This window comes from Carlito syrichta, unplaced genomic scaffold (assembly GCF_000164805.1).
Source record: "Carlito syrichta isolate Samal-C Ts95f unplaced genomic scaffold, Tarsius_syrichta-2.0.1 Scaffold308699, whole genome shotgun sequence".
NCBI classification, from domain to species: domain Eukaryota; kingdom Metazoa; phylum Chordata; class Mammalia; order Primates; family Tarsiidae; genus Carlito; species Carlito syrichta.
Window position 1 is genome coordinate 601,258 of NW_007252795.1, and position 23,934 is coordinate 625,191.

General features: G+C 39.2%; 2 protein-coding genes across 3 annotated transcripts in view; one reads left to right on the forward strand and one right to left on the reverse strand.

Annotated features, from left to right (window-relative positions):
* Nucleotides 1-14,531, forward strand: part of WDSUB1 (WD repeat, sterile alpha motif and U-box domain containing 1) — a 41,000-nt gene extending 26,469 nt beyond the window's left edge. For both annotated transcript variants that reach the window (XM_008065646.2, XM_021716328.1), the window contains 2 exons: nucleotides 2,013-2,153; nucleotides 13,560-14,531. In XM_008065646.2, the coding sequence (XP_008063837.1) occupies nucleotides 2,013-2,153; nucleotides 13,560-13,717 (299 nt within the window). In that variant the 3' untranslated portion in view covers nucleotides 13,718-14,531. The remainder of the gene's footprint in view (nucleotides 1-2,012; nucleotides 2,154-13,559) is intronic.
* Nucleotides 14,532-16,530: 1,999 nt separating this feature from the next.
* The window catches only part of TANC1 (tetratricopeptide repeat, ankyrin repeat and coiled-coil containing 1), a 182,689-nt gene continuing 175,285 nt past the window's right edge, over nucleotides 16,531-23,934 (reverse strand). The window contains exons 23-26 of the mRNA XM_008065648.1: nucleotides 23,815-23,906; nucleotides 21,586-21,732; nucleotides 20,612-20,712; nucleotides 16,531-19,650 (exon numbers count right to left, since the gene is read on the reverse strand). Of these exons, the coding sequence (XP_008063839.1) occupies nucleotides 18,216-19,650; nucleotides 20,612-20,712; nucleotides 21,586-21,732; nucleotides 23,815-23,906 (1,775 nt within the window). The 3' untranslated portion in view covers nucleotides 16,531-18,215. The remainder of the gene's footprint in view (nucleotides 19,651-20,611; nucleotides 20,713-21,585; nucleotides 21,733-23,814; nucleotides 23,907-23,934) is intronic.

Here is a 23,934-nt window from a genome sequence, read left to right on the forward strand (position 1 = left end):
GAGCGGCCACCGCATTCCAGTCTGGGTGACAGAGTGAGACAAAAAAAAAAAAAGTTTCCTCTAAATATTCTAGCACAACACTATTATCCATCTTCTTGATTATAGCCACTCTAGTAATTGTGATTGGTATTTCGTAATGGTTTTGGTTTGCATTTACCTAATGACATGGGGCACTTTTCAAGTGCTTACTGGCCACTTATATAGCTTCTTTGGAGAAGTGTCTATTCAGAGCCTTTTGTCATTTTTAAATGGGTTATTTGCCTTTTATTCTTATTTCATAAGAGTTATTAAGTATTTTGGACACCAGATCTTATAAAAAACGTTTTGAATTTTGATGTCATGCTCTAATAAACATAGTAGCCAGATACTACTACCACCAATTTGCTGTAGTAAAATCTTAGTTAACCAGAAAACCCAGGAAATAGGATATCCATGTTGAGATTTATACCCTAGTCACAATAAATTCTCTAATACCTCCACCTCAGTGCATCTTGATCTTATCTGAACCTTAAATCTGTTGGCCTTATCAACTTGTTAAATTATCTGTCTCCACTTTCGTGTTTCTCCTTAATGGTCTATCATTTTAACTCCTCTTAAACCTCCATTGTATTTTCCTGGCAAAATGAAAATACACAGCTTAGCTAATCCTTGGAAAATGTAGCATTGTGAATGGAACCATTAAGGCTATCTGTGGCGATCAGATAATGTGCTGGATTTTAGAAGGACTTTCACTAACTAGGTACTTTGTGTTGAATTAGCCTTCTCTTGAATCTGGATAGTGATCTCATAAAGAATCTGAGGTATTCTCTTTGAGTCATAAATATTTTTGCAAAATGATTCAACATGTAAAGAAATCTTTGGTTTGTGTTGTGGCACTTTAAAAATTGTTTTAAAGATCCTCGATTTAGTTTCAGTGAACTATGTAAGAAAGAAGTCATAGACTAGCAGCCCCTCAGCAACAGGTAGCTGCTAGGTTTACTTGCCATGTACATAAATACAGGCATTGAGCCCAGACAGATTTAGACTGTTTATTACTCATGGCACAGCAGGCAGCATGAGCTTCATGTTCTAATTGAGTCCTCTTCCCCCCGAGACTCATGGGGGCCATTTATGTTTGTGTTATAGCTAAGGAGCCCTGAGCTTATGACACCCCCAGTCTTATAGGAGGGTTGCTCGCAAAATAGCCCAATAGAAAGACATACTGGTCAGGAAACAAATATGCCCTCTGACTGGGAGGGAGATACTGCCTTTAGCTCCCAGGGACATTTGCAGACATCCTTGAAAAGACTGAGACAGAGGGTATCCTAAAACATGTATAAACATCATGGAGAATTACCAAAAGAAAGGTGGTTTGACTTTTTCTGGAAACTATGAGGCTCTCTGAAATTTAATTCTTTGCTTCTACCAACCCTAAACACCCCAACCTAAAGTAGAACTATCACAGAATTCTAAAAATGTGAATAGCTGGTACACTAAACTTCCTAGAATTAATTATACTAGACCTCCTAGAATTAAAAAGACATTTTTAAAAGTTGAGAATAAGAATTTATGAAACTTGTACATACTGTTTTGGACATACAACTTTGGATAACAAAAATTGTGTTTTGTGTATGAATCAGCAAATATATCCAACTTCATTAAGTTTTAAAATGTTATAACATGGCATCTCTACATTGTTAAACATGTTTAAAAATGAATTTCATTGTATAAATAAGTTCACCAATAATAATGAGCCTTTTCTGATTTTGTGGAGTGTATTAGTATCTGGCAACTTGAAATTCTTAAAGTTTCAGAATCTAAGTTTGTTTAAAATAAGCTCCCTATTGGTTGCTGATATATTTTAACCACACAGTATTCTGTACTTCAAAGATTATTAAGGAATTTATAAAGAAAACAGTTTCATGTGGTAAAACAATATGTCAGAAGATTTTTGGTTGTAGTAAACTATTTGTGAAAGACTTGCTTAAGGATTACCAGTAGATTCTCCAGCCCTAATGATAATTTCTTTTCAGAATCTCTAGGGCTGCGTAGTAAATTGCTGAGGAAAATTGAAGAGCTCAGGACCAAGGTTAAGTCCCTTTCTTCTGGAATTCCTGATGAATTTGTATGTCCAATAACTAGAGAACTCATGAAAGATCCAGTCATCGCATCAGGTATGCTGATGTTATACTAAGTTGCAGGGCCTGTTATGTGTTAATGAATACAAAGTGCTCACAGAAGTTTGGTTGAATGTGGAGAATTTTCAGAATTCCTGTTTCTCATAAGTCATTTTATTTTAAGACTCATTAGACCTGAGAACAATTGGACAGTGTATGTTTATTAAAAAAAATTTTTTTTTTGCTTCACGTCAGGTTAATGGTCAGACATTGTATATTTCATCATAAAATTGGACAGAGTAGGTGTGGAGTCACAATACAAAAGGATTAAGTTTGACTTAAACTTGTGAAATATGTATTTAGTTACCAACATCGAAGACAGAATGCTAGTTTTTAAGATAGACTGTTGAGAGCGCTTATGTTTATTTTGTCTATTATGAATTTAAACAACCTTTCAGAAATAAGAATTTAGAGTTGTATCATTCCTCATTAATTTCTAATCATTGTCAGTCAACACAGATACACATACTTTACATAGTTGTTATCAGTAAATATACTTTATGTTTTTAAATTTTGGCCTACAACTTTCCTATACATTTTTTAATATTAGCTTATTCAATATTTACTCATTCTTTAATTTACCCCATTTTTTTGAGTTGGGGTTTCACTCTGTCCCCCTGGCTGGAATAATCACTGATTTGCTTTTTTGCACTAAATATTCGTGTTTCTAGAATTTGATATGAATGGAATCAAGCGGTATGAACTCTTTTGTGTCTGACTGCTTTTGTTCAGTAGGTTTTTCAGATTTTCTTACCCTATTGTTTATATCAGTAATTCGTTCTTTGTTATTGCTGAGTAGTGTTACATTGCATAGATATGCTGTAATATGTTTATCCATTAACCTGTTAATGAACTTTCAGGTCTTTTCCACTTTGTGGCTATTGACTGAAGCCACTATAACATTCATGTAGATCTTTGGTAGAAATTTCTCATTCTTCTTGGTTAAATATTTAGAAGTAGAATTACTGGGTTGTATGATAAGTGAATGTTTAACTTTAAAGAGACTGTCAAAATGTTTCTCAAAACAGTGGTACCCTTTGAAGATTCTGAGAATTCCAGTTTCTCCACATCCTCATCAACACTTGGTATTGTTAGTTTTTTAAATTTTTGCCTAAATTTTAGTGGGTTTGAAGTGTTATCTAACAGTGCTTTTAATTTATACCTCTCTCATGACTAATGATGCTAAGCATCTTTCATGTGCTTATTATCTATTCATATATGTTTTTCGTAATGTACACCTTCAAATCTTTGCCTCATTTTGCATTGGGTTGTCATATTGTGTGGTGAATATTCTTCATAAATTCTAGATACAAGTCTTTTGTAAGATAATGCATTGCATATATTTTCTCCTGGTCTGTAGTTTACCTTCTCATTTTCATAAGTGTCTTAAAAAGAGCAAAACTTTTTTATTTTGATGAAGTCCAATTTAGTTTTCATTTTGATTCATGCTTTTTGAGTCCTAAGAAATCTGTCTATCTCAAGGTTTCAAAGATTTTTATCCTGTTTCCTTCAAGGATTGTTTTCTTTTTTTTCTTAATTATAAAGATGTGGGGTACAATTCAGGGTTAGGTATACAAACATTGATTATGCAGGTACCCAAGGATATTTTTAAGGCTTAAAATTTTGTTTAGGATTTAGTTCAAATTAATTTTTGTACAGGGTGTGAGAGCATTTATTTTATTTTTTCCCTAAATGTATATCCATTTATTTTTTTCCTAAATGTATATCCAGTTGTTTTATTTATTGAGAATTCCTTTTCCTAGTGAATTACTTTGGCACATTTGTTGAAATCAACTGACTTTCAATCACAGGTCTATTTCTAGGCTTTCTTTGATTGGTTTTTATGTCTATTCTTGCATCAGTTATCATAGTGCTATGAGTGTTGTGACTTTTTTTGTTTTTGGAGTCAGAGTCTCACCCTGTCACCCAGGCTGGAGTGCAGTGGCAACTCTAACCTTGACCTACTGAGCTCATGCAATCTTTTCTCCTTAGCCTTCCAAGTAGCTGGAACCCCAGGCATGTGCCATCATGCCCGGCTAATTTTTTTTTATTCATTGTAGAAATGAGGTCTCACCAAGTTGCCCAGGCTGGTCTCAAACCCCTGAGCTCAAGCATTCCTCTTGCCTCAGCCTCCCAAAGGGCTGGGATTACAGATTTGAGCCACCGCTCCCAGCCTATTGTAGCTTTATAGTAAGTAAATCTTGAAGTCAGGTAGTGTAAAAATCAACTTAGCTTTTTTTTTCCCTAAAACTGTTTTGACGATATTTGATTCTTTTGCATTTTCATTTGCATGTGGATTTTAGAATCACCTTCTCATTTTGTACAGAAAAAGCTTGCCAGGATTTTCATTGGAATGGTGTTTAATCTACAGATGAACTTATTTTGTCTTTTTGAGTCAGTCTCACTCTGTCACCCAGGCTGGAGTGCAGTGGTATGATCATGGCTACCACAGCCTCAAACTGCTGGGCTCCGGCGATCCTTCTACCTCAGCCTTCCAAGTAGCTGGAACTTACTGGTACGCACCAGCATGCCTGACAAATTTTTTGACTTATTGTGGAGATGAGGTCTCATTAAGTTGTCCAGGCTGGTCTTGAACCCCTGGGCTCAGGCAGTCCTTGGTCTCTGTTTCCCAAAGTACTGGGATTGCAGGCGTGAGCCACTAGGTCTGACTTACAGATCAATTTAGAGTTGACAGCTTCAGTGCATGAACATGATCTATCTCTCCATTCATTTAGGTGTTTCCTTTTCTTGGCTGTGCTTGTATTTTAGTGTACAGGTTTTACACGTATTTTGTCAAAATTGTCCTTAGGTAGCTCATACTTTTACAACATTAAACGGTTTTTAAAAATACAGTTTGCTCACATGAAGAAATAGTTGATTTTGTATATTGACTTGCTACATCTATTTATTAGTAGTCATACTTCAGTAACCAACTCCCCATACCAAAATCTTACTATTTAGTATTGTTGATGCTGAATTCCCATGTATAAAATAGCATAGTATTTGCATATAAACTATGCACATCCTGTTCTGTACTTTGTTATCTCTACATTACTTATAATACCTAATACAATGTAAATAGTTGTTATACTGTATTGGTTTTGTATTTTTTATTGTTGTATTTTGGTTGTTTTGAGTATTTTTGATCAGTGTTTAAGTGGATGCAGAGCCCACAGATAGAGGCTTATTATATAGTAGCTTTTTTTTTTTTTTTTGGAGTTGGGGTCTTACTGTCTCAGAGACTTGGAGTGCAGTGGCATAGACACAGCTCACCACATCCTCTACCTCTTGGGTTCAGGAAGTCCTTCTGCCTCAGCCTTCTTAGCAGCTCGGATTACAGATCCACACCACCACATCTGGTTAATTTTTGTATTTTGTAGAGAAGAGGTCCTGCTATGTTGCCTAGACTGTCTTGAACTCTTGCGCTCAAGCAGTTCTCCTGCTTTGGCCTCCCAAAGTGTTGGGATTACAGGTGTGAGCCACCATGTGCAACCAGCTTTTTAATAGGTCCTTACCACAGTTTCTTCATACTTGATACTTCATACTTCATTGTGGTATCTGCAGGTAGTTGCCTTTCTTTCTTACTCTTTTTCCTTTTTTTGTTATTTGTCACACTGGCCAGAATTTCCTTACATGTTAAAAAGTAGCAGTGAGAGTAGGCATTCTTTCCTTTACTAGCACTTAGAGGGAAAGCACTCAGCCTTTCAGAATTAAGTATGATGTTAGCTGCCTTTATCCAGTTAAAAGGTTCCTTTCTATCTCTGGTTTGATAAATTTTTTTTTTTTGAGTTGGAGTCTCACTCAGTTGCCCAGACTGAAGGGCAGTGGCCGCTCCCGGCCACCGCAGCCTCGACCTGCTGGGCTCCGGCGATCCTTCTGCCTCAGCCTTCCGAGTAGCTGGAATTACAGGCATGTGCTACCACACCCGGCTGATTTTTTGATTTATTGTAGAGATGAGGTCTTGCTGCCCAGGCAGGTCTCGAACCCGCGGGCTCAGGCAGTCCACTCACCTCAGCCTCCCAAAGGCGCAGGATTACAGGCTGAGCCACCGAGCCCGGCTGGTTTGATAAATTTTTAAGTGCTTATCTAATGACATGTGTTTTTCTTCTTTAGCCTGTAATAGGCTAGATTGCTGTATTACTTTTCTGTTGAGTCATGAAATGTCTTTTTTGGGTTTGGCTTCATTCATTAAACATCATGTCTGTGGGATTTGTCCAGTTGTACAAAGCAGTACTTTCTTATTTCTGTGTAGAAGCCCATTGTGTGAATATACCATAATTTATTCATTCTGTTGATGGGCATTGTTGTGTTGGCTGTTATAAACAGTCCTGCCATGAACGTTTCTATTTTGGTGAGCGGTATGCATTGTTGGGTGTATTCCTATGAGCAGGCATACATAAACAGTTTACCAGAGTGATGTAATCATGTTATACTTCTACCAGAAGTGTAAGAGAATTCTAATTGCTCCGTAGCCTTACTATTTAGTATTGTCTGTCTCTCATTTTAACCCTTCTGGTTCTACCCATTTTAAAATACTATTGACAGCAATTGCCGACTTAACATACAATTATAGTAAACAATAGAATAGAGAAACATACCTTGTATGCTTTGCCCAGTTTTTCTATTATATCACAACCAGGATATTGACATCGCAACAATCTATAGATCTTCTGTAGATTTCTCCAGTTTTACTTGTACTTGTTTGTGTGTATAAACGATGTAGTTTTACCCCTTCTGGAGCTTCATGTATTCCCCCACTCCAGTCAAGAGGCAGAGCAGTTCCAAAACTACAGGGACTCTCCTATTGCCTTTTAATAGCTATATCTGTTAGCTGCCTATTCTTTTCCCATCCCAGTCCCCAGAAACCACTAATTTGTCCTCTATTTCAGAAATGTTCAATGAATGGAATCATGCAGTAAATAACCTTTAGGTATTGGCAATTTTTTCCCTTAGCATAATCCCTGGATATTCCCGTTCATTTATTTTTAACCTTCCCGTATTGTTTTATGTGTTCTTGTGGGAAACACACAGTTGAATTTTTAAAAACAACTCTATCCTCATAGTTTATTATATATTCTAGGTTAATTCCTGCCACAATATGATTCTAACTTATTCTTCTTTCTAACTGTCCTTTGTTCTTCTAATTGATTGTCCTTTCTGGCTGCCTCCCCCGCCCCATGGTGTTTTGGAAGGCTTATACCATGTATCTATTGAACTAATAGACCTGTTTGTATTTCAGCATTCTTATAATGTATTCTTACTCATTCTTTTAAATTATAAAAGAAGCATGTGCTTGGTTAAAAACAGTCAAGCAATAGAGAAACATTTTTTAAAAGCGGCTCTTTTGTACTCTAGTGTAACCAATGATATGGGTGTTTTCCAGATATTTGTCTATACATTCTCTTACACAGAGGATGTACACACTTTTAGAAAATTGCTTTTATTTACTCGATAGTATATCAGAGGACACTCCTTGTCAGTACATTCTGAACTATGTACTTCATTCTCCACTGCAGGATAGTAGTTCATGGTATGTATTGGTATTTCCTAAATTACTTTTGATAGACATCTTTCTCCAAATGATTCTACAGAAAATATCCACTATCACATAGTAAAATACAGGTGCACTTGCAGAAATATTACCATTGAATAAACTCAATACTGGCAGGCCTGTTATAAATTTTTAGTTTGCTTATTTAAATATAAATTACGTTCACCTCTTAATGTTTTAAAAACTTGGCTTGATCATAAAACATGGCTTGATCATTTTTGCCCACTTAACCCTCCATATAAATTTTAGAATCATTTTATGTTACAAAAGAAAATCTTTTTGCTATTTTTGTTAGGATTACAGAAAACCTAAACACTAAATGTTAATTGAGGATATGCTGAGCAGTAGAAATGACAATTTGTGCTAGTCTAGCATTACATCTATTTTTTTAAAAAATTCCTTTTAGAGCCGGGCTCAGTGGCTCAGCTTGTAATCCTGCGCCTTTGGGAGGCTGAGGTGAGTGGATTGCCTGAGCCCGTGGGTTCAAGACCCGCCTGGGTAGCGAGACCTCATCTCTACAATAAATCAAAAAATCAGCCAGGTGTGGTAGTGCATGCCTGTAATTCTGGCTACTTGGAAGGCTGAGGCAGAAGGATCGCCGGAGCCCAGCAGGTCGAGGCTGCGGTGGCCGGGAACGCCCACTGCACTCCAGTCTGGGAGACAGAGTGAGACTCCAACTCAAAAAAAACCCAAAAAATTCCTTTTAGGTCTATCAGGTCTACTCTGAAAATTTAAATGTTAATTCATTTACAGAGCTTAGAAAAATCAATGTTTACATTTATAATTCATGTTATGTGAACCATAAGAACCTGCTCAACCCTATCTGACCACTTTGCTTTTTCTCTAAGGCATTTGTAGTGTCTTATCTTGATTATGTATGGGGAACATCCTCTCTGACTTCTGTTGAAGCAGTTCAAGTATACTGGCAGTTTAATTCCTATTTTTTGTTTCAGAGGATCTGTCTTTGGTATGGATTTATTTTTATTTCTCTTGTTCAAGGCACACTGTGCTGCTTGAATGAATTCATACCTTTCATCAATTGAGCCATTCTGATCCTCTATACCTTAAGCCTTTCTAGGTAATTTTTTCAGACCTATCATCAATTGACCAGATGCTATTTTACCTGTCTATTAAGACTGCTTTCAAAATTTCAGTTACTTTACTTGTCCTTTCTGGACGCTCCACTTAGCATGTAGATTAAGAGCACTGACTCTGGAGCCTGACTACTTGGGTTTAAATCTTAGCAGCTTTGGCACTCCCTACCTGTGTGACCTTGGAAAGTTATTCAGGCCATGCCTCAGTTCCACCGTCTATAAAATAAGGATAATAGTAGTACCTACATCATAAGGTTGTTATGCAGGTTAAATGAGTTATAATAGGTAACAGTGTCCTGGCACAGTCTAATGCTATACTCTTACTGGGTAATAAGCACTTGAAAAGATGCTCGCCATTAGCTGTTAGGGAAATGCAAATCAAAACCACGTCACACCTGCTAAGATGGCTAGAAGCAAAAAGTTGGAAAATTAGTGTTGGCAATGATGTGCAAAAATTGGAACCTTCTTTTGTTGCTGGTGTGGCTGCTGGTGAACAGTTACCATGTGTCCCAGAAATTCTACTCCTAAGTATACACCCAAAAGGAAAATACAAAAAGTTGTACAAGTACAGCCCCATTATTGATAGCCAAAAAGTGGAAACCACCCAAATGTCCACCAGTGGATCAATGGGCAAAACATGGTATAGCCATACAATAGAATGTCATTAGGCCATAAAAAGGAACAAATACGTATACATACTAAAACATGGATGAACCCTGAAAACATGTTAAGCAAAAGAAACCACACGCCAAAGGCTACATGTTATAGGATTTCATTTACATGAAACACCCCAAACAGGAAAATTCAGAGACAAAGTAGATTCGAGGTTGCTGAGGGGGAAGTGTCTGCTAACGGACACAGGGTTTCTTTGTGAAATGATGCACAACTATGAAACACACCAAGAACCACTGAATCTTACACTCAAAATGGTGAATTTTAGGGTATTTGAAGCATATCTCTTTAAAAAAAAAAAATAGCAAAAGGCAGTCACAGGTTAACATCTACAGAAAGAACTGATGGGGAAAAAAAGTTGAAGTCAGAACCTCAGATGGTCTCAGAGCCAGAAGTCAGGCCTGTAAGAAGGCTCTGGTTTCTGTAAGGAGACAAAATGAAACAGATTTGAGTATTACAGTGGAGCAACCCAGACAGTCTGGAGACTGTAACCAGCTACTCCTGGAAAATGAAAAGCCACGGCCAGGGCTCTCCCTCTGGAGAGATCCTGCTGTGAATCTAATGAGGTGGCAGCTGGCAAAGCACATGTGGTTTGCAGGACAGTTCGTATTCTGGCCCCAGCATTGTGTGTGGTGTTACAGCTGAGACAAGAGTTTCACAGGCATGTTTGACAAAAAAGAAAACCTAAATAGAAACTGATGGATACTTTTATATGATTAAATACACACACACACACACACACACACACACACACACACACACACACACACACACACTTTGGCCCAAAAACCAGGGAACGCACAAAAGGTGTTCACTGTCTCCAAATTGTTCTAGAAATTTTTGCCAACAAAATTAGGACTGTTCTACTCCAAAAAAGGCAGTTTAAAGGCTAAGCACTTTTTTAAAGGGAAAAACCCTTTTATAATATAATATGTAATATGTATCTGGAAAGCCCAAAGAATAAAAAAACTGCAAATAATATTTAGTAAAGTAGTTAAGTTAAAGCAGAGAGGAATCAGTAGTCTTTGTGTGTAAACAAAAGCACTTAAAAATATAATGAAGACAATTTACAAAAACTAGAATAAAACCCTAAACTTATGTAAATCTTCCAAGCCTACATGAAAACTAAAACATCCCTATTGAAGAATGGAAAGCACAGCATGCTCTCATTGTCACCAAGATGTTGGTTTCTCCAGTTGCTTCACTCAACACAATCCTGATAACACTATTTTTTCCTAGAGATATAAAAGGTGACTCATTCAAATGGGACCTAGTAAACGAGAATAGCAAAAATAACCTAGAAAAGAATGAAGAAGGTTGCTAGCCCTACTAGATGTTAGAACATTATAAAGAAAGCCCTCGTAAATGAAAGTGTAGTACCAGCACATGAATAGAACGGAAAAGAGTTTTCAAAAGTCCAGAAATTGATCCAACTATACTTGGATATTTAGCGAATGATAAAGATGGCATTTTAAGCCAATGGTAAAAATAAGTGCTATTCTGACAACTAAGCAACCATGTGGAAAAGGCTAAAATTGGATCCATCCCTCATACTGTACATCTTAATTCCAAATGGAGTCAAAGTCTAAACCTAAAAAAAGAAACCCATGCCAGGCTTAGTGCCCATAGTCCCAGCTACTTGGGAGGCTGAGAGGGGAGGAGGCTGAGATGGGAGGAGCCTATCTTGAGCCCAGGAGTTTAAGGGAAATTTTTTTCGTAAGTCCCCAAAGAAAATGTGGTGAATTCCTTGATAGAGTGGGGGAAACTTTCCTAACTAGGACTCAAGAGAAAACTGGATATATGTCCATATATGTGAGTTAAACCCTCCTAAATTAAGGACAACCTAATAGAAAAATGGGTAAAAAATATGCATACTTCACAGGAAAAAGAACAACAAATGACTCAAACATGTGAAAGGTTCTCTGATGTACTATCCCATTGCTTACCTAGAGACTGGAAAAAGCCAAGAGTTTCACAACATTTTGTTGGTGAGGCTGTAGGGGAATAAAGGCATTCTCATAAACATTGGTAGTAGGAAGGAAAAGTGGTGGGATTCCTGTGGAAGGAGTTGGCACTGTCGTGATTTGTACATTTATTCTGATTTAGCAATCCTGCTTGTGAAGTCTCCCCAAAGTACAAGTGACACATGCATAAAACTGTTCATTGCAGCATTATGTGTAAAAGTCAAAAATTGGAAACCCCCTCAGATGTCCACCAATGCATCCACGGAGTACTATGGAAAAAGAAAGAAAACACACCCAGGTGCTAGTGTGTGTATAGTGTTAGCTTTCGTATAGAATGTGTATATACTGTATACATACAGACATTTATTTATGTTTTAAAAAAGAAAAAGATAAAAATGGAAATACATGGTTACTTAGAGGGGAAGGGAGGGAACAAGAGTTGGACAGGGTTAGACTAGACTCCTCTGAATATACCTTTACAGTTTTTACTTTGAAACCATATAAATGTGATTTTCAAACACAGTATTTCCAGTAGACCACCCTAGTGAATTTATCTTGATGACAAATCTTAGATTTCCTTTCAGTCCGTGTTAAATACATTGGCATTATTTCGAAATAATTTTATATATTGTAAAGCAAATAGACTACTGTGTAAATAAAATTAGGAACCAGTATAAAAACAAAAGTAGTAAAGCAAATCTCCAGTTTTTACACGTGTAAAGTCAAGGAATTCTGCAAGAAAATGGTATTTAAAAAAGCCTTGCCGGTCATGCTGTAACCTCAAACTTCTGAGCTCAAACGATCTTCCTACCCAAGTACCTAGGACTACAGGTACACAACACCATGCCTAACTAAGTTTTTTTTTCTATTTTTTTTGTAGAGAAAGAGTCTCACTATGTTGCCCAGGCTGGTCTCAAATTCTTGGCCTCAAGTGATCCTCCTGCCTTAGCCTCACAAAGTGCTGGGATTAGAGGCATGAGCCACCACACCACACCTCATGTATCTTATTTCTTTAGTGCCAACCTTGGAACCTGGCTTTTAATTGGTTCAGTGAAGGAATTCAGTAACTGTGTCAATTAGGGTTAGATTTGGCTGTATCTAATAAGAAAAAAAATAGGCCGGGCACAGTGGCTCAAGCCTATAATCCTAGCATTTTGGGAGGCCGAGACGAGAGGATTGCCTGAGTCCAGGGGTTTGAGACCAGTCTGGGCAATTTGGTGAGACCTCAACTCTACAATAAATTAAAAAAAAAATTAGCTGGACATGGTGGCACATGCCTGTGGTTCCAGCTGCCTGTGGTTCCAGCTACTTGGAAGGCTGAGGCGGAAGGATCGCCTAAGCCCATCAGGTCAAGGCTTCGGTGGCCATGAACATGCCACTACCCTAGCCTGGGTAAAAGAGTGAGACTCCGACTTAGTCAGTCAGTCAGTCAGTCAATAAAACCAACAGACCAACCAACCTTATCCAGTGGATTTTTTAAAAAATCACAAGTCTTTTATCTGAGTGTGGTGGCGTGAGCCTGTTGTCCTAGCTACAGGAGATTGAGGCTATGTGAGTTATAATTGCGCCACTGCACTCCAGCTTGGGTGAAAGAGACCCTGTCTCAAAAAAAATAATAATAATGATAGATCATAAATCTTTAGTGGAACATATTCTGTCATTTCCGGGTATCTGTTTCCTGACTTTTCAAGGTGGTGGCAAGTTTTGCAGCGTTAGAATAACTTTTCCTCATCTTTAGCCACATTAATATACACACATAGCTAACAGATACGATGGGCAGTTTATTTTCACTACCACTTAATTGTTTCTTCTCTTCCACCATGTCTGATTTTTTGACAGGGGCCTGGTCTCAGTTATAGTGTTCAAAAAGAGCTTACAATGTTACTATTCTAGATACTTTATGCTTTATGCAGCACTATCCCATTCCTAATGCATTTCAAGTGGTAGGATTTCAGGTGTTGTGGCAGGAATACTTTGGAGGTGGTGGCACAAGCAAGACAAGAAAACCACTTCCATCACAATAAAGGCCTTGGCAATGGAGTTTTTATGCTCAATTCATTTTAGTACTGTGACCCTAATTTCCCTCTCCTACATCAAATAATTTGTTTTTGGTTTTTTTTAGATGGCTATTCATATGAAAAGGAAGCAATGGAAAACTGGATCAGCAAGAATAGACGTACAAGTCCCATGACAAATCTTATTCTTCCTTCAGTGATACTTACACCAAACAGGACTCTGAAAATGGCCATCGATCGATGGCTTGAGACAAATCAAAACTAAAACTGTTTGTATTTTATTGTTTAGTTTTTACCTTTAAATCATTCAAATGAGATCACTGAAAAATATAATCAGACATTATTAAAAGCAAAACAGAAGAAAGGTAAACTCCTTAAATCTAGTTCTATATAAAAACTGTCAGCTTTCATTCTTTAAAACATGGGGACTAAATTAAACCTCTAACCTCATTTTTATTTTTACTAAAAAAGCATTTTGTACTAGTGAAAAAAACCTGAAGCTGTATAGAAATAAAATCTTACCATGACTTTAAATTGCAGTGCCCAAATTTATTGTTAGCTATAGGTAGTATCTCATTATAACTAAAGATCAGAATACTCCAGAATAACAGATGTTTAAATCCAACTTAATTAGCCATTCATTTGGTTACTCTTTGAAGTCCCTTTTAAGAAAATATGTAGCGAAATGGTTTTAGATTGTTTATGACTGAGAAAAAACATTTTAGACATTTTAAATAAGTGGATTCTAAATTTGCAGGATGGTAATGATTATTTCTCCCATTATCCAATTGTAGGTGTACAAGTTAGATGAATTAGGTTATCATAAATAAGTCAAGTTGACTCTGCTGAAATATGACAAACTAGCCTCTTTTCAGAATTTAGAATTCTTAAAGGTCTCACATTTTATTCTAAGCTAGGATGACTACACAAAGACATTTTTACACAATAGTCTGATATTTAATACAGCACCCTGACACGTATTCACTCAGGAAAAAAACCTTAAAAGTCCAGGAATTTTAAGGTTGTGCTGACTTCTTTTTTTTTTTTTTGAGTTGGAGTCTTACTCTGTCACCCAGACTGGAGTACAGTGGCTGCTCCCGGCCACCGCTGCCTCGACCTGCTGGGCTCCGGCGATCCTTCCGCCTCAGCCTTCCGAGTATGGAATTACCGATCCTTCCGCCTCCGCCTTCTGAGTAGCCGGAATTACAGGCACGTGCTACTACACTTGGCTGATGTTTTGATTTATTGTAGAGATGAGGTCTCACTGCCCAGGCGGGTCTTGAACCCGTGGGCTCAGGCAATCCACTCACCTCAGCCTCCCAAGGCGCGGGATTACAGGCTGAGCCACCGAGCCCGGCTTGTGCTGACTTCTTACTTGCCTGTCACAAGTTGTTACCAGAATGGAAGCCATCAGTGGGCAGCACATTAGAACTAAACTGCAAGGACAGATAGGGACCAAGACTGTGCCTTCACCACCTATGCACTGTTACCCCCAGAACTCTCGCTGTAGAATCGCTCAAGAATTTTAAAACTTGGAAATAACAGAGGAAAAGCAATACACATATATTAGTCTTTTCCTGTGTTTTATAAACTTACAGATACGTGGCAAGCCTAGTTACCACAGAAATCTCCAAATATCTTTTCTTTATAACTGTTGCTTTGTAAATAACTTAAATAAGCTTCAATAATACATTATGTCAGAGCTAGAATTCATACTGATTCTAGAAGAGTTATTTTTTTTCATATGATTCTCACATTCTTATCACTACTGAGGACAAAAACAATGGAAACTGTTGTAGTCTATAAAGAAAGTATGCTAGCAATTCTAACAGAAGACTTTTTTTAATTTAAAAGAGCCCACCATTGGACCAACTGTCTGTTTTTGAATAAAGTAATAATAGACTTATTTACCAAAGGAGGTTGGCTGGCTTTTAAATAAAAACTACTAAAAACCATTGAAAGTCATTGCTAGAAAACAATTAAAAAGTGGTTATTTTTAGGTGTGTTAAAGGTATTTTGCTTTTCTGTTTCCCCAGGATGGTTTTGCAAAAACAAAATTACTGAAAACACAGATGCCAATAATTTGACAAACTGAGGCACTCCTGGTTTTGTATAAAACAAAAATACCAAACCAAAGCCAAACAACTCCCTCTTTCTCACAAGCAAACCATTAATAGGAAGGGACCCAGCCTCTCTGCTGGGTTCTCCCAACCCGATATTAGTTCAGGACCATATGGAAGCAGTGACACCTGCCCTCCCAGTCCTATTGGAACCAACCAGTGGTTTCCCAAGGATACTTAACCTCCTCCTGGGGCAACTGGACCAGGTACCTTTTCTAAGAATATATCAAAGTCATAATTTAGTGTATATTAAAATATGTGAATACTCTCACTGGCTGCTGCTTTACAGAGAAAGTCACCCAATGACAGGAATGACATATTAGCCAATAAGACTCTCCTATCCACCCTCTTTTATTTTGGTTTTTAACCTTTCATGAAATAGTTTTAAAGGAAGACTGAAAATACTTTATTTTGCTTTGCTAGCAATAGCAATGACCAGAAAATAATCTGAAAAAAAGATTCCAGTAAGAATTTTATCACAACACAGAATGTTCACTCTCATTCATATTATTTTGAAACAGATATGTGTCCATAAAGATAAACACACTTTTAACTGAAAATAATACAAGTGTGTTAAAGAACAAACTGTCGTAACAGTGTTTGGTGCATTGCCAAAATGTTTGAGAATTGCAATATTAAAGATACCCTCTTTCCAGTAAACAGAGACACCAAGATTTCCTGAAGCAGGTGAGAAATTAAAGTATATATTGCTTTTCTTCATGCTTTCTTCCTACTACAGGCAAAAAGACTAATTTGGCCCTTGAATATTAGAGAATTTCTATAAGCTGTCATCCTTATTCTGAAATTATTATAAAATGAAATTAAATATGCATTTGGTAGTGTTAACATAAAATGCTTTTCACTATTTTCTTTAGGGTAACAAGGATTAAAGCAAGGCAAAAATAGTTGTCATCAGACAGTCTCTACTTACCCACTGACTCATTTCATGCATAACAAATTCTATTAATAATCTTTATTCCATATGGAAAAGTACAGTAGTTGTGCAGAAACAAAACTACATAACAAAAGAGTAAGACTTTCACAAATATTAAAGAAAACAATAAATAAGCCATAGTAGTTATAGCAGAACTCATGGAAAGCCTAGAAATAAGATAAAGCTGTTTGTACAAAGTACTCTATACACACACTCAGGAACAAATGCTGGAGAATGACACCAGGGGTTCCTATTCATACAAATGATGTTCACAGGAGCTTTATGACAGCTACTCATTTTTAAAACATTCTGCAAATATAGAACTTCCTTCTTCCCAATGCTAGAAAATAAATTTCACATCCCAACATATAAAACAAATACACTCCCACCGCTCTCAAATAAGCATTTTAACATCCTCCAATAACACACTGTTTTCATATAAAAATACCTTTAAACCAAGGTTCATTCCTGTACCTTAATTTTACGAATGAATAATACATCAGTTTGGACTTAAGTAGCACCTCAAAGGTGTTCATATAAATGAGATAAAGTGCCATTACTGGTATACTGTTAACATGCCATAATAATATATCATTCAGTGCAATAAGCAACATGGATGAAGCTTACAAAAACATGCAAATATATGACGGGCTTTCTTCTTTCTTTTTAGATTGACTACTTTGAAATAGTTATATTTACAAGTCTGGATAAAACTGGGCTATTTAATATATGCAACAAGTGACTATGGAGTACTGTGTGTACAACAAAATAAAAGCAACAACCAACCATACCTCAAGTATCCAAATTAAATATTGCCCTTATAGGACTTTGGAAGGATTGTTCCAGGAGCGTTATCATTGTTAAAAGCAGTTTGGGAACCAGCTGAGAGCTAATTTATAAGTGCCACTAAGGATACTGATCTTGGTATTTAGCTCAGTTCACTTGACCACCAATCATGATTCCAAAAGGCTTTTACTGTTTCCAAATAGCAAAAACACCTTCAAGCATGAATATAGTTCCAAAAAAGGTGCTATAAAAATATTTTGAATAAGAACCATAACGCAAAAATAATTGTTTAATCCCCTCATAGGAAATGCTGTGAAGGGAATAATACTTGGGTCTTCTCATATTTTGCTTAAAAAAATCAGCTACATTATGTTTAAAGTCACACTTATATTCAGCTAGAAATCACTCAGATCTTAACTTTTTATATATATAATAATTAGGATTTGACTCAATGGAACTGCAACTGGAAAATTCCATCTTTTCCAGAATATATCATTAGAATATTAAGTCATGAGTTAATAGGCCTATCACTTTTTAACAATAGACAGCTTTATTCTCTAAGTAAATACTGTGATTTTACCATATAGCACAGGCTAGGAGAAAAGTGATAAAAGCCAAAATAACTTGGTAAGTGACAAGCATGAGTTAAATTTCTTGACTGTCTTAAATTTTTAACTTGATAGGTATAGCTAATTATAGTTTTCAATTCTGGTTTAGCATTCTTACTTATGGTGACTTCTAGCTATTAAAGAAGTTTTAGCCCACATTTAAAATGTATCAATGACATCATTGATCCGCCCCAGAGGAAAAAAAAGAAAAAATATATGGCTAAAAAGTAATTTTTCTGATGAAAAACCATATGACTGTTTACCACCAGGAGCCAACACACTGTTCCAAATTCTACAGATGGGGCTTCTGAAGGCTCACACGTTGGACTCTATGAACGATCGCTTTGGTTTTGCTGCAGTGAGGTGGCTCCGGTGGGCTTCACTACCGATATGAGGCTGCTGTTTGGAGATACTTTCCTGATACAGATGAGAAACAGTCTTAGTCACCCGGCTCTCTTGACAGTGGACCGGCATTTGGCACTTGCTTTCTTCTAGCTCCTTCACCTGAGCCCCATTGTGGACACTTCCACTTAGAGTAGACACAGAACAGGGTTTGGCTTGGTTATTATATCCTGCTTGTTTGAGAGAGGGCTTCTCAGAGTTTGAGGACTGCAGGCCAGCTGCAGGAGAGGTGTTTGTCAGCAGTCCCTCGGCGGCCGGGCAGTGCCAGGTGCGGCCTGGAGGGTTGCTCTGCTGTTGGAACCTCGCAGTCTTGTCCATGATGCCCATGAACGGAGTGTTACGTGGTCTGTGCTCGGTTGTACCGCTCTGAACCTGGCTTCCCATCTTGTCTTTAATCCGAGCCTCTGGCCCTGGGATCTTGAAGCCATCTGAAAAACTGCTGCTTGAAGTCAAACTACTGGTGGAACTTGACATCTTTATGCTGCTGGATGGAGAACCGGAAGAGCCCGAGCTGGCGAGGGAAGCTGGGTGTCGCACGTCGCTGCAACTCACCGGCCCACCTTGGCTTGGAGGGGCTACATCCACAGCCACGGATGTGTGTGACAGGAGCCTCTCCGCAGTTTTTATCTTGCTTGGTGGTAAGGGGTACACAGCGCCACTCTCGCCGCGCTGCAGGTGGACGTTCTGGCTGGGGCCCAGTCGATCTCCAAGGTGTCCACAACCAGCTCCTATTGTGAAAGTACCTGCTCCCTCTAAATGCTGGTTTCTGCTCCCAGCAGGAGCTGCAGAGATTCTACCTGGCATGGGACTTGGGGGAGGATTCTGAGACGAGATCGGAATTTTTGTGCCACTGTTTCTCATGCCAGACTGTCCAGAGCCCAGATGCTGGTTGGTTTTCACTATCTGTGCCTGCCTGGTAGGCTGCACGAGCAGCCCAGGCTGGGCTACAGGCTCCCTCAGGGCCTTGTTGATTCCTGCCCTGCTCTGTGGTGACACTGGCCTTCCTTTGGACTGCAATCCTTCCTGAAGGTTTCGGATATACGGGGAAGGGACAGATGAGGTCGGTGGGGGCCTGGGAGTCGGGGAAATAGATTCTTCCTGTGGAGAAGTTTCTTCCTCTTCAGCCTCCTCAAGATGAAAGTGGTCATTTAATCCTGGGGTTGGGGCATCCTCTTCGTTGTCTGAGTCGTTGGGTGGAGCTGGTGGCGGACACTGCTGTTTTTGCTGCTGACTTCTCTGGAGTTGCTTGCATTCCTCTTCCACACGGGCAAGAAGCCTCTTGATTTCCTGATTGGTGGGACAGAGCTTCACAGCCTCCTGCAAGTCGGCCAGAGCTGCCACGAATTGCCTTTATAGGAAAACATAAGTTATAATTACACACCATGGGGGAACATGCGCCGAATACAACTCTTCACAAAACAGCTGTGGTCAGAGGAAAGCAAATGTAGCTGAGTGAGTTTTGACACTTACGATGGTGGCCAGGACTCATTCAACTAACCCAGCCACTCAGTTAAGTAGCAGTGCTGAATTCTAGCCCAGATGGGAGTGACTCCATGGCCCGCCTCTCCATAAAGACCACCAGACTGGGAATCAGGGTAGGCATAAATCGGTGGGTGCTAGAATCCTTCTAAGGTTACTGTCACCATCTCCTCAGCATGCCCACCTTGAACTCCAAAGTCTTTTTTTTTTGAGTTGGAATCTGACTCTGTTGCTCAGGCTGGAGCGCAGTGGCATGCTCACGACCACCCCAGCGTCGGCCTGTTGGGCTCTGGCGATCCTTCCGCCTCAGCCTTCCAAGTAGCCGGATCTACAGGCGCATGCTACCACACCTGGCTAATTTTTTTTTTGATATATTGTAGAGATGAAGTCTCACCAAGTTACCCAGCCTCTTCTCCAATCTGTGGGTTCAGGCAATCCTCTCACCTCGGCCTCCCAAAGTGCTGGGATTACAGGCTTGAGCCACCGCACCCGGCCTCCAAAGTCATATAACTCTCCCCCTGCCCCTCCATTCCTCTTAATACCCCTAGAGGGGAGTTTCACTGAAGCGAACTAAGCTAGGAACTTCATATGGCAGAAAGTCTCAACTTAGGGGTAAGAATAAGGAGGGATAGTTGTTGAGATGTCAGAAGAAAAGTTTACCCAATGCTAGTAATATCTATGACCTTGGAAGTGACTCATCTAGTAGTAAAAGGATGAGAGGCGTCTGGGCAACACATCTGAAGCGGAACCTTCCCAAATTCAACTGGCAGGTTTGATCCCACAGGGGGGAAAAAGGCTTCTCCAGTCCCAAAGATAACCCCAGACAGTACCTGCTGTTTCTCTTCGCTCTCGCCCTGGCATAAAAGGCTTCGTAGGACTTGGGCTTCAATTCGAGAGCCTTGGAAGCAAATTCTTCTGCCATGCCAAAGTCCTGGTGTCAACATGTAAATACATGCGTCAAAAGTGGCTCTGACACATGATCACAGGCAACTTTTTCTTGTTTTGCTCTAAAGGGTAGCAATGCATCGAAATATTACTAGAGACGGATGAAGGGCAAATAGGGTTTCCTGTTTATTTTATTTTAAAGCAAGGAGATACTTTCAGCTTGCTAATATTCTTGAGAAGAATCCAGTGGAGAGAGCAGTGGTGGCAACAGTGACCCACAAGGCGAGAGGGGGTGGGACCTCGCCCACCAGCAGAGGTCTCAGCCTGAGAGAAGACTGCAGACACTGCGTCCACTCCAGGAAGAGCAGGAAAGGCATGTGGCACAGAGCAGGTAGATCCAAAGATTGGGGGCAGGAGGAGGAAGTAAAAAAAAAAAAAAAAAAAAAGTAGAAAGTACTACGGAAACAAATCTATTAGTTACAAATTAACCTTGAGTTGCCCACTGCTCTTTACAAATTAGTTACTGGCAGACCCTCTGAACACACCTAACACAGCTAGGCAGGCAGACTATGACAGACATTTGTGTTAGACCTTCCTTCTGATCTGGGGATGGGCAGCTCATGACAGTGTTGGCAGCATTGCTGTTGGGAAGGCATAAGGAGCAGTTTGTGTTTGCTTCTCATCCCGGAGGCAAGGGAAGCTAAACCCAAGGGCTGTCCTGCGACACTGTGAGAGGTGTGCAGGGACAGCATCAAGTGGTCACCCCAGAGGAGCAGCTTTCCATATGTCAGGTTCATATAGGTGTGTACACAGGTCAGCTGGGAGGTCCCAGGATGTGGTCTGTGGAGGGGCTGGCCTTCACACTGTAGGAAGCTCTACTGCTGAAGGACTGGACTGCAGTAAAGGGGGCGTGGCTTACGTTTGTTTTTCTTCGGCATCGAGACAAATTCAGATAGAGGGAGACTCTTAATTCATTGAACGGTCTCATGTCCTCTCCGAGTCCTTCTCGAGGAAACTTCCTTAAGGCGTACTGGTACCTCTGGGCTGCCTCTTTCATCTTCCCTTTCTAAGGTTCAGAATAAACAAAGATTGTCCCTTTTCACAGGCTCTAAGATGAATGACCTCCCACCCCCTGAAGACTCTGGGGGGTTTATTTCCCCCATGCAAAACCATGACAGCATATTGAAAGTATCCAATGAGTACATGTGATGGAGCTCATACATGGACCAGTTGAACACACTCTGGTTTCCCTGTCCTACAGGTATCTGCACCATGTGGTTACACATGGTAGAAAAGATGATGCTTCTACAATAAAGTGCTTGTCGACTGCCAAAGTAATAACTATCAATCAATGCATCAGATTATCATCTCTCCTTTGTATTTTTGAAAATTATTTCAAGAATGACCTGTTATCTAAAGATATTTTAATGCCAGTATAGTAGAAATCAGATGAAAAAATGTTGTCGATCTGAGGACAAGTAGAGTCTTGTGGGTAAACCTAGTGCTTGCTGCAGAATAATCATCTTTCTTTGAAGAGGAACTATAGCATGGGCTTTAAAAATCAGAACAGCACCACACATCATTTTCAAGGTTAAAGAAATCCATTTGCTCAGTCAGTCCTGTTGCACAGCAGGTATGAAGCCTGTTGAAAATGGCTTCATATTTCTGACATAATTGCCCACCAAAATCTATATTAAAAGCACTTCAAAGCCACAACAGTACACACTCTCAATTCAGTCTCAAACTGATCCAATCTGGGAACCCTGCTGGGTCAAACTATATTGCCTATTTATTTGTTACTATTTTTAAAATAAAAAGGGAAAAAACCAACAACATAGCAAGTATAGCTGCCTAATAGTACAAAGGATTAAAATGGTCACATTCTAGGTTTTTTCCTCATAATCTTTTAATTCTGTCTAATCACAGATCTGGAAAGAATAATGACCTGCATATATGGCCGACACATCTATCTAAATCAGGGGTTGGTGAACTACAGCTTGCAAGCAAAATCTGGCCAGTCGCCTGTGTTTACAAATAAAGTTTTATTGGGACACTATTGCTCAGTTGCCGTGTGTCATCTGCAGCTGCTTTTTTTGTTTTTGTTTTTGTTTTGAGTTGGAGTCTCACTCCATTGCCCAGGCTGGAGTGTCGTGGCATGCTCATGATCACCCCAGCATTGACCCGCTAGGCTCCGCGATGCTTCCGCCTCAGCCTTCCAAGTAGCCGGAACTACAGACATGTGCTACCATGCCCAGCTAATTTTCCAATTTATTGTAGAGATGAGGTCTCACCAAGTTGCCCATGCTGGTCTTGAACCTGTGGACTCAGGCAATCTCCTCACCTCAGCCTCCCAAGTACTGGGATTATAGGCTTGAGTCACCGCACCTGGCCAGCGGCTTTTGTACCACACAGCAGAGCTGGAGAGTTGGGACAGTGGCCACACACTCTGCAAAGTCTCAAGTATTTACTTCATGGCCCTTTTAAGCAAAAGTTTTCTGAGCTCTGATCTAAACTGATGTCTTATTTTGAAAAATTTAAAATCAAGTTTATTAATCTCTAAATCATATTTCCATTTCCTAGGGAAAATGGGAAAACATTCAGTCTCCTGAATAACTGAGTATATTACTTGACTGTATTAAGTAAAAATATCTCTCAAAATAGTTTCAAATTCTAGAAGTTTAGAGATATTAAAAATTAGACAGTAAAGGCTTGGGATACTGAATGATTCCTTTCTTCTGGAAATGTCTCCAGAGTGTCCCTTCTCCACATGCCCCGTGACTGTCATAGTGTGGTGCTCTGAACTCAAAGACCATGAAAGGCTCAGAAATCTCCTGCATGACCTGTCAATTGACCTACTGGTGACTCTCCTTCACACCAAGGCATCCAGTGGCAAGTCACAGCTTCAGCCTCAACGATCAGTTCAGAAATAATGGATCTCAGACACAAAGAGAAGCACTTCCCACCTTTAAGATTCCACTGTGCAGATATTAAACAGATCCTGGGCATGGGGCCAGGTCAGCGTCTCTCAGCTCTCCTATTACAAATAAATCACACATATTCTGTGCAGAGGCACAGCTGTGGCCATTATATACCAAACCGAGAGGTTGCTGGGAGTCAGAACAGCACAGAAGAGGGTGGTACCACTTACTTTGTACATCACATTTCCTTCCTCCATTAATTTCTGTAAAAGTATAATCAAGATATCAGGCTTGGAAGTGGCCATCGCCCAAGCAGCATTTCCTGCAAAATAAACATGCATTCAGAGGCA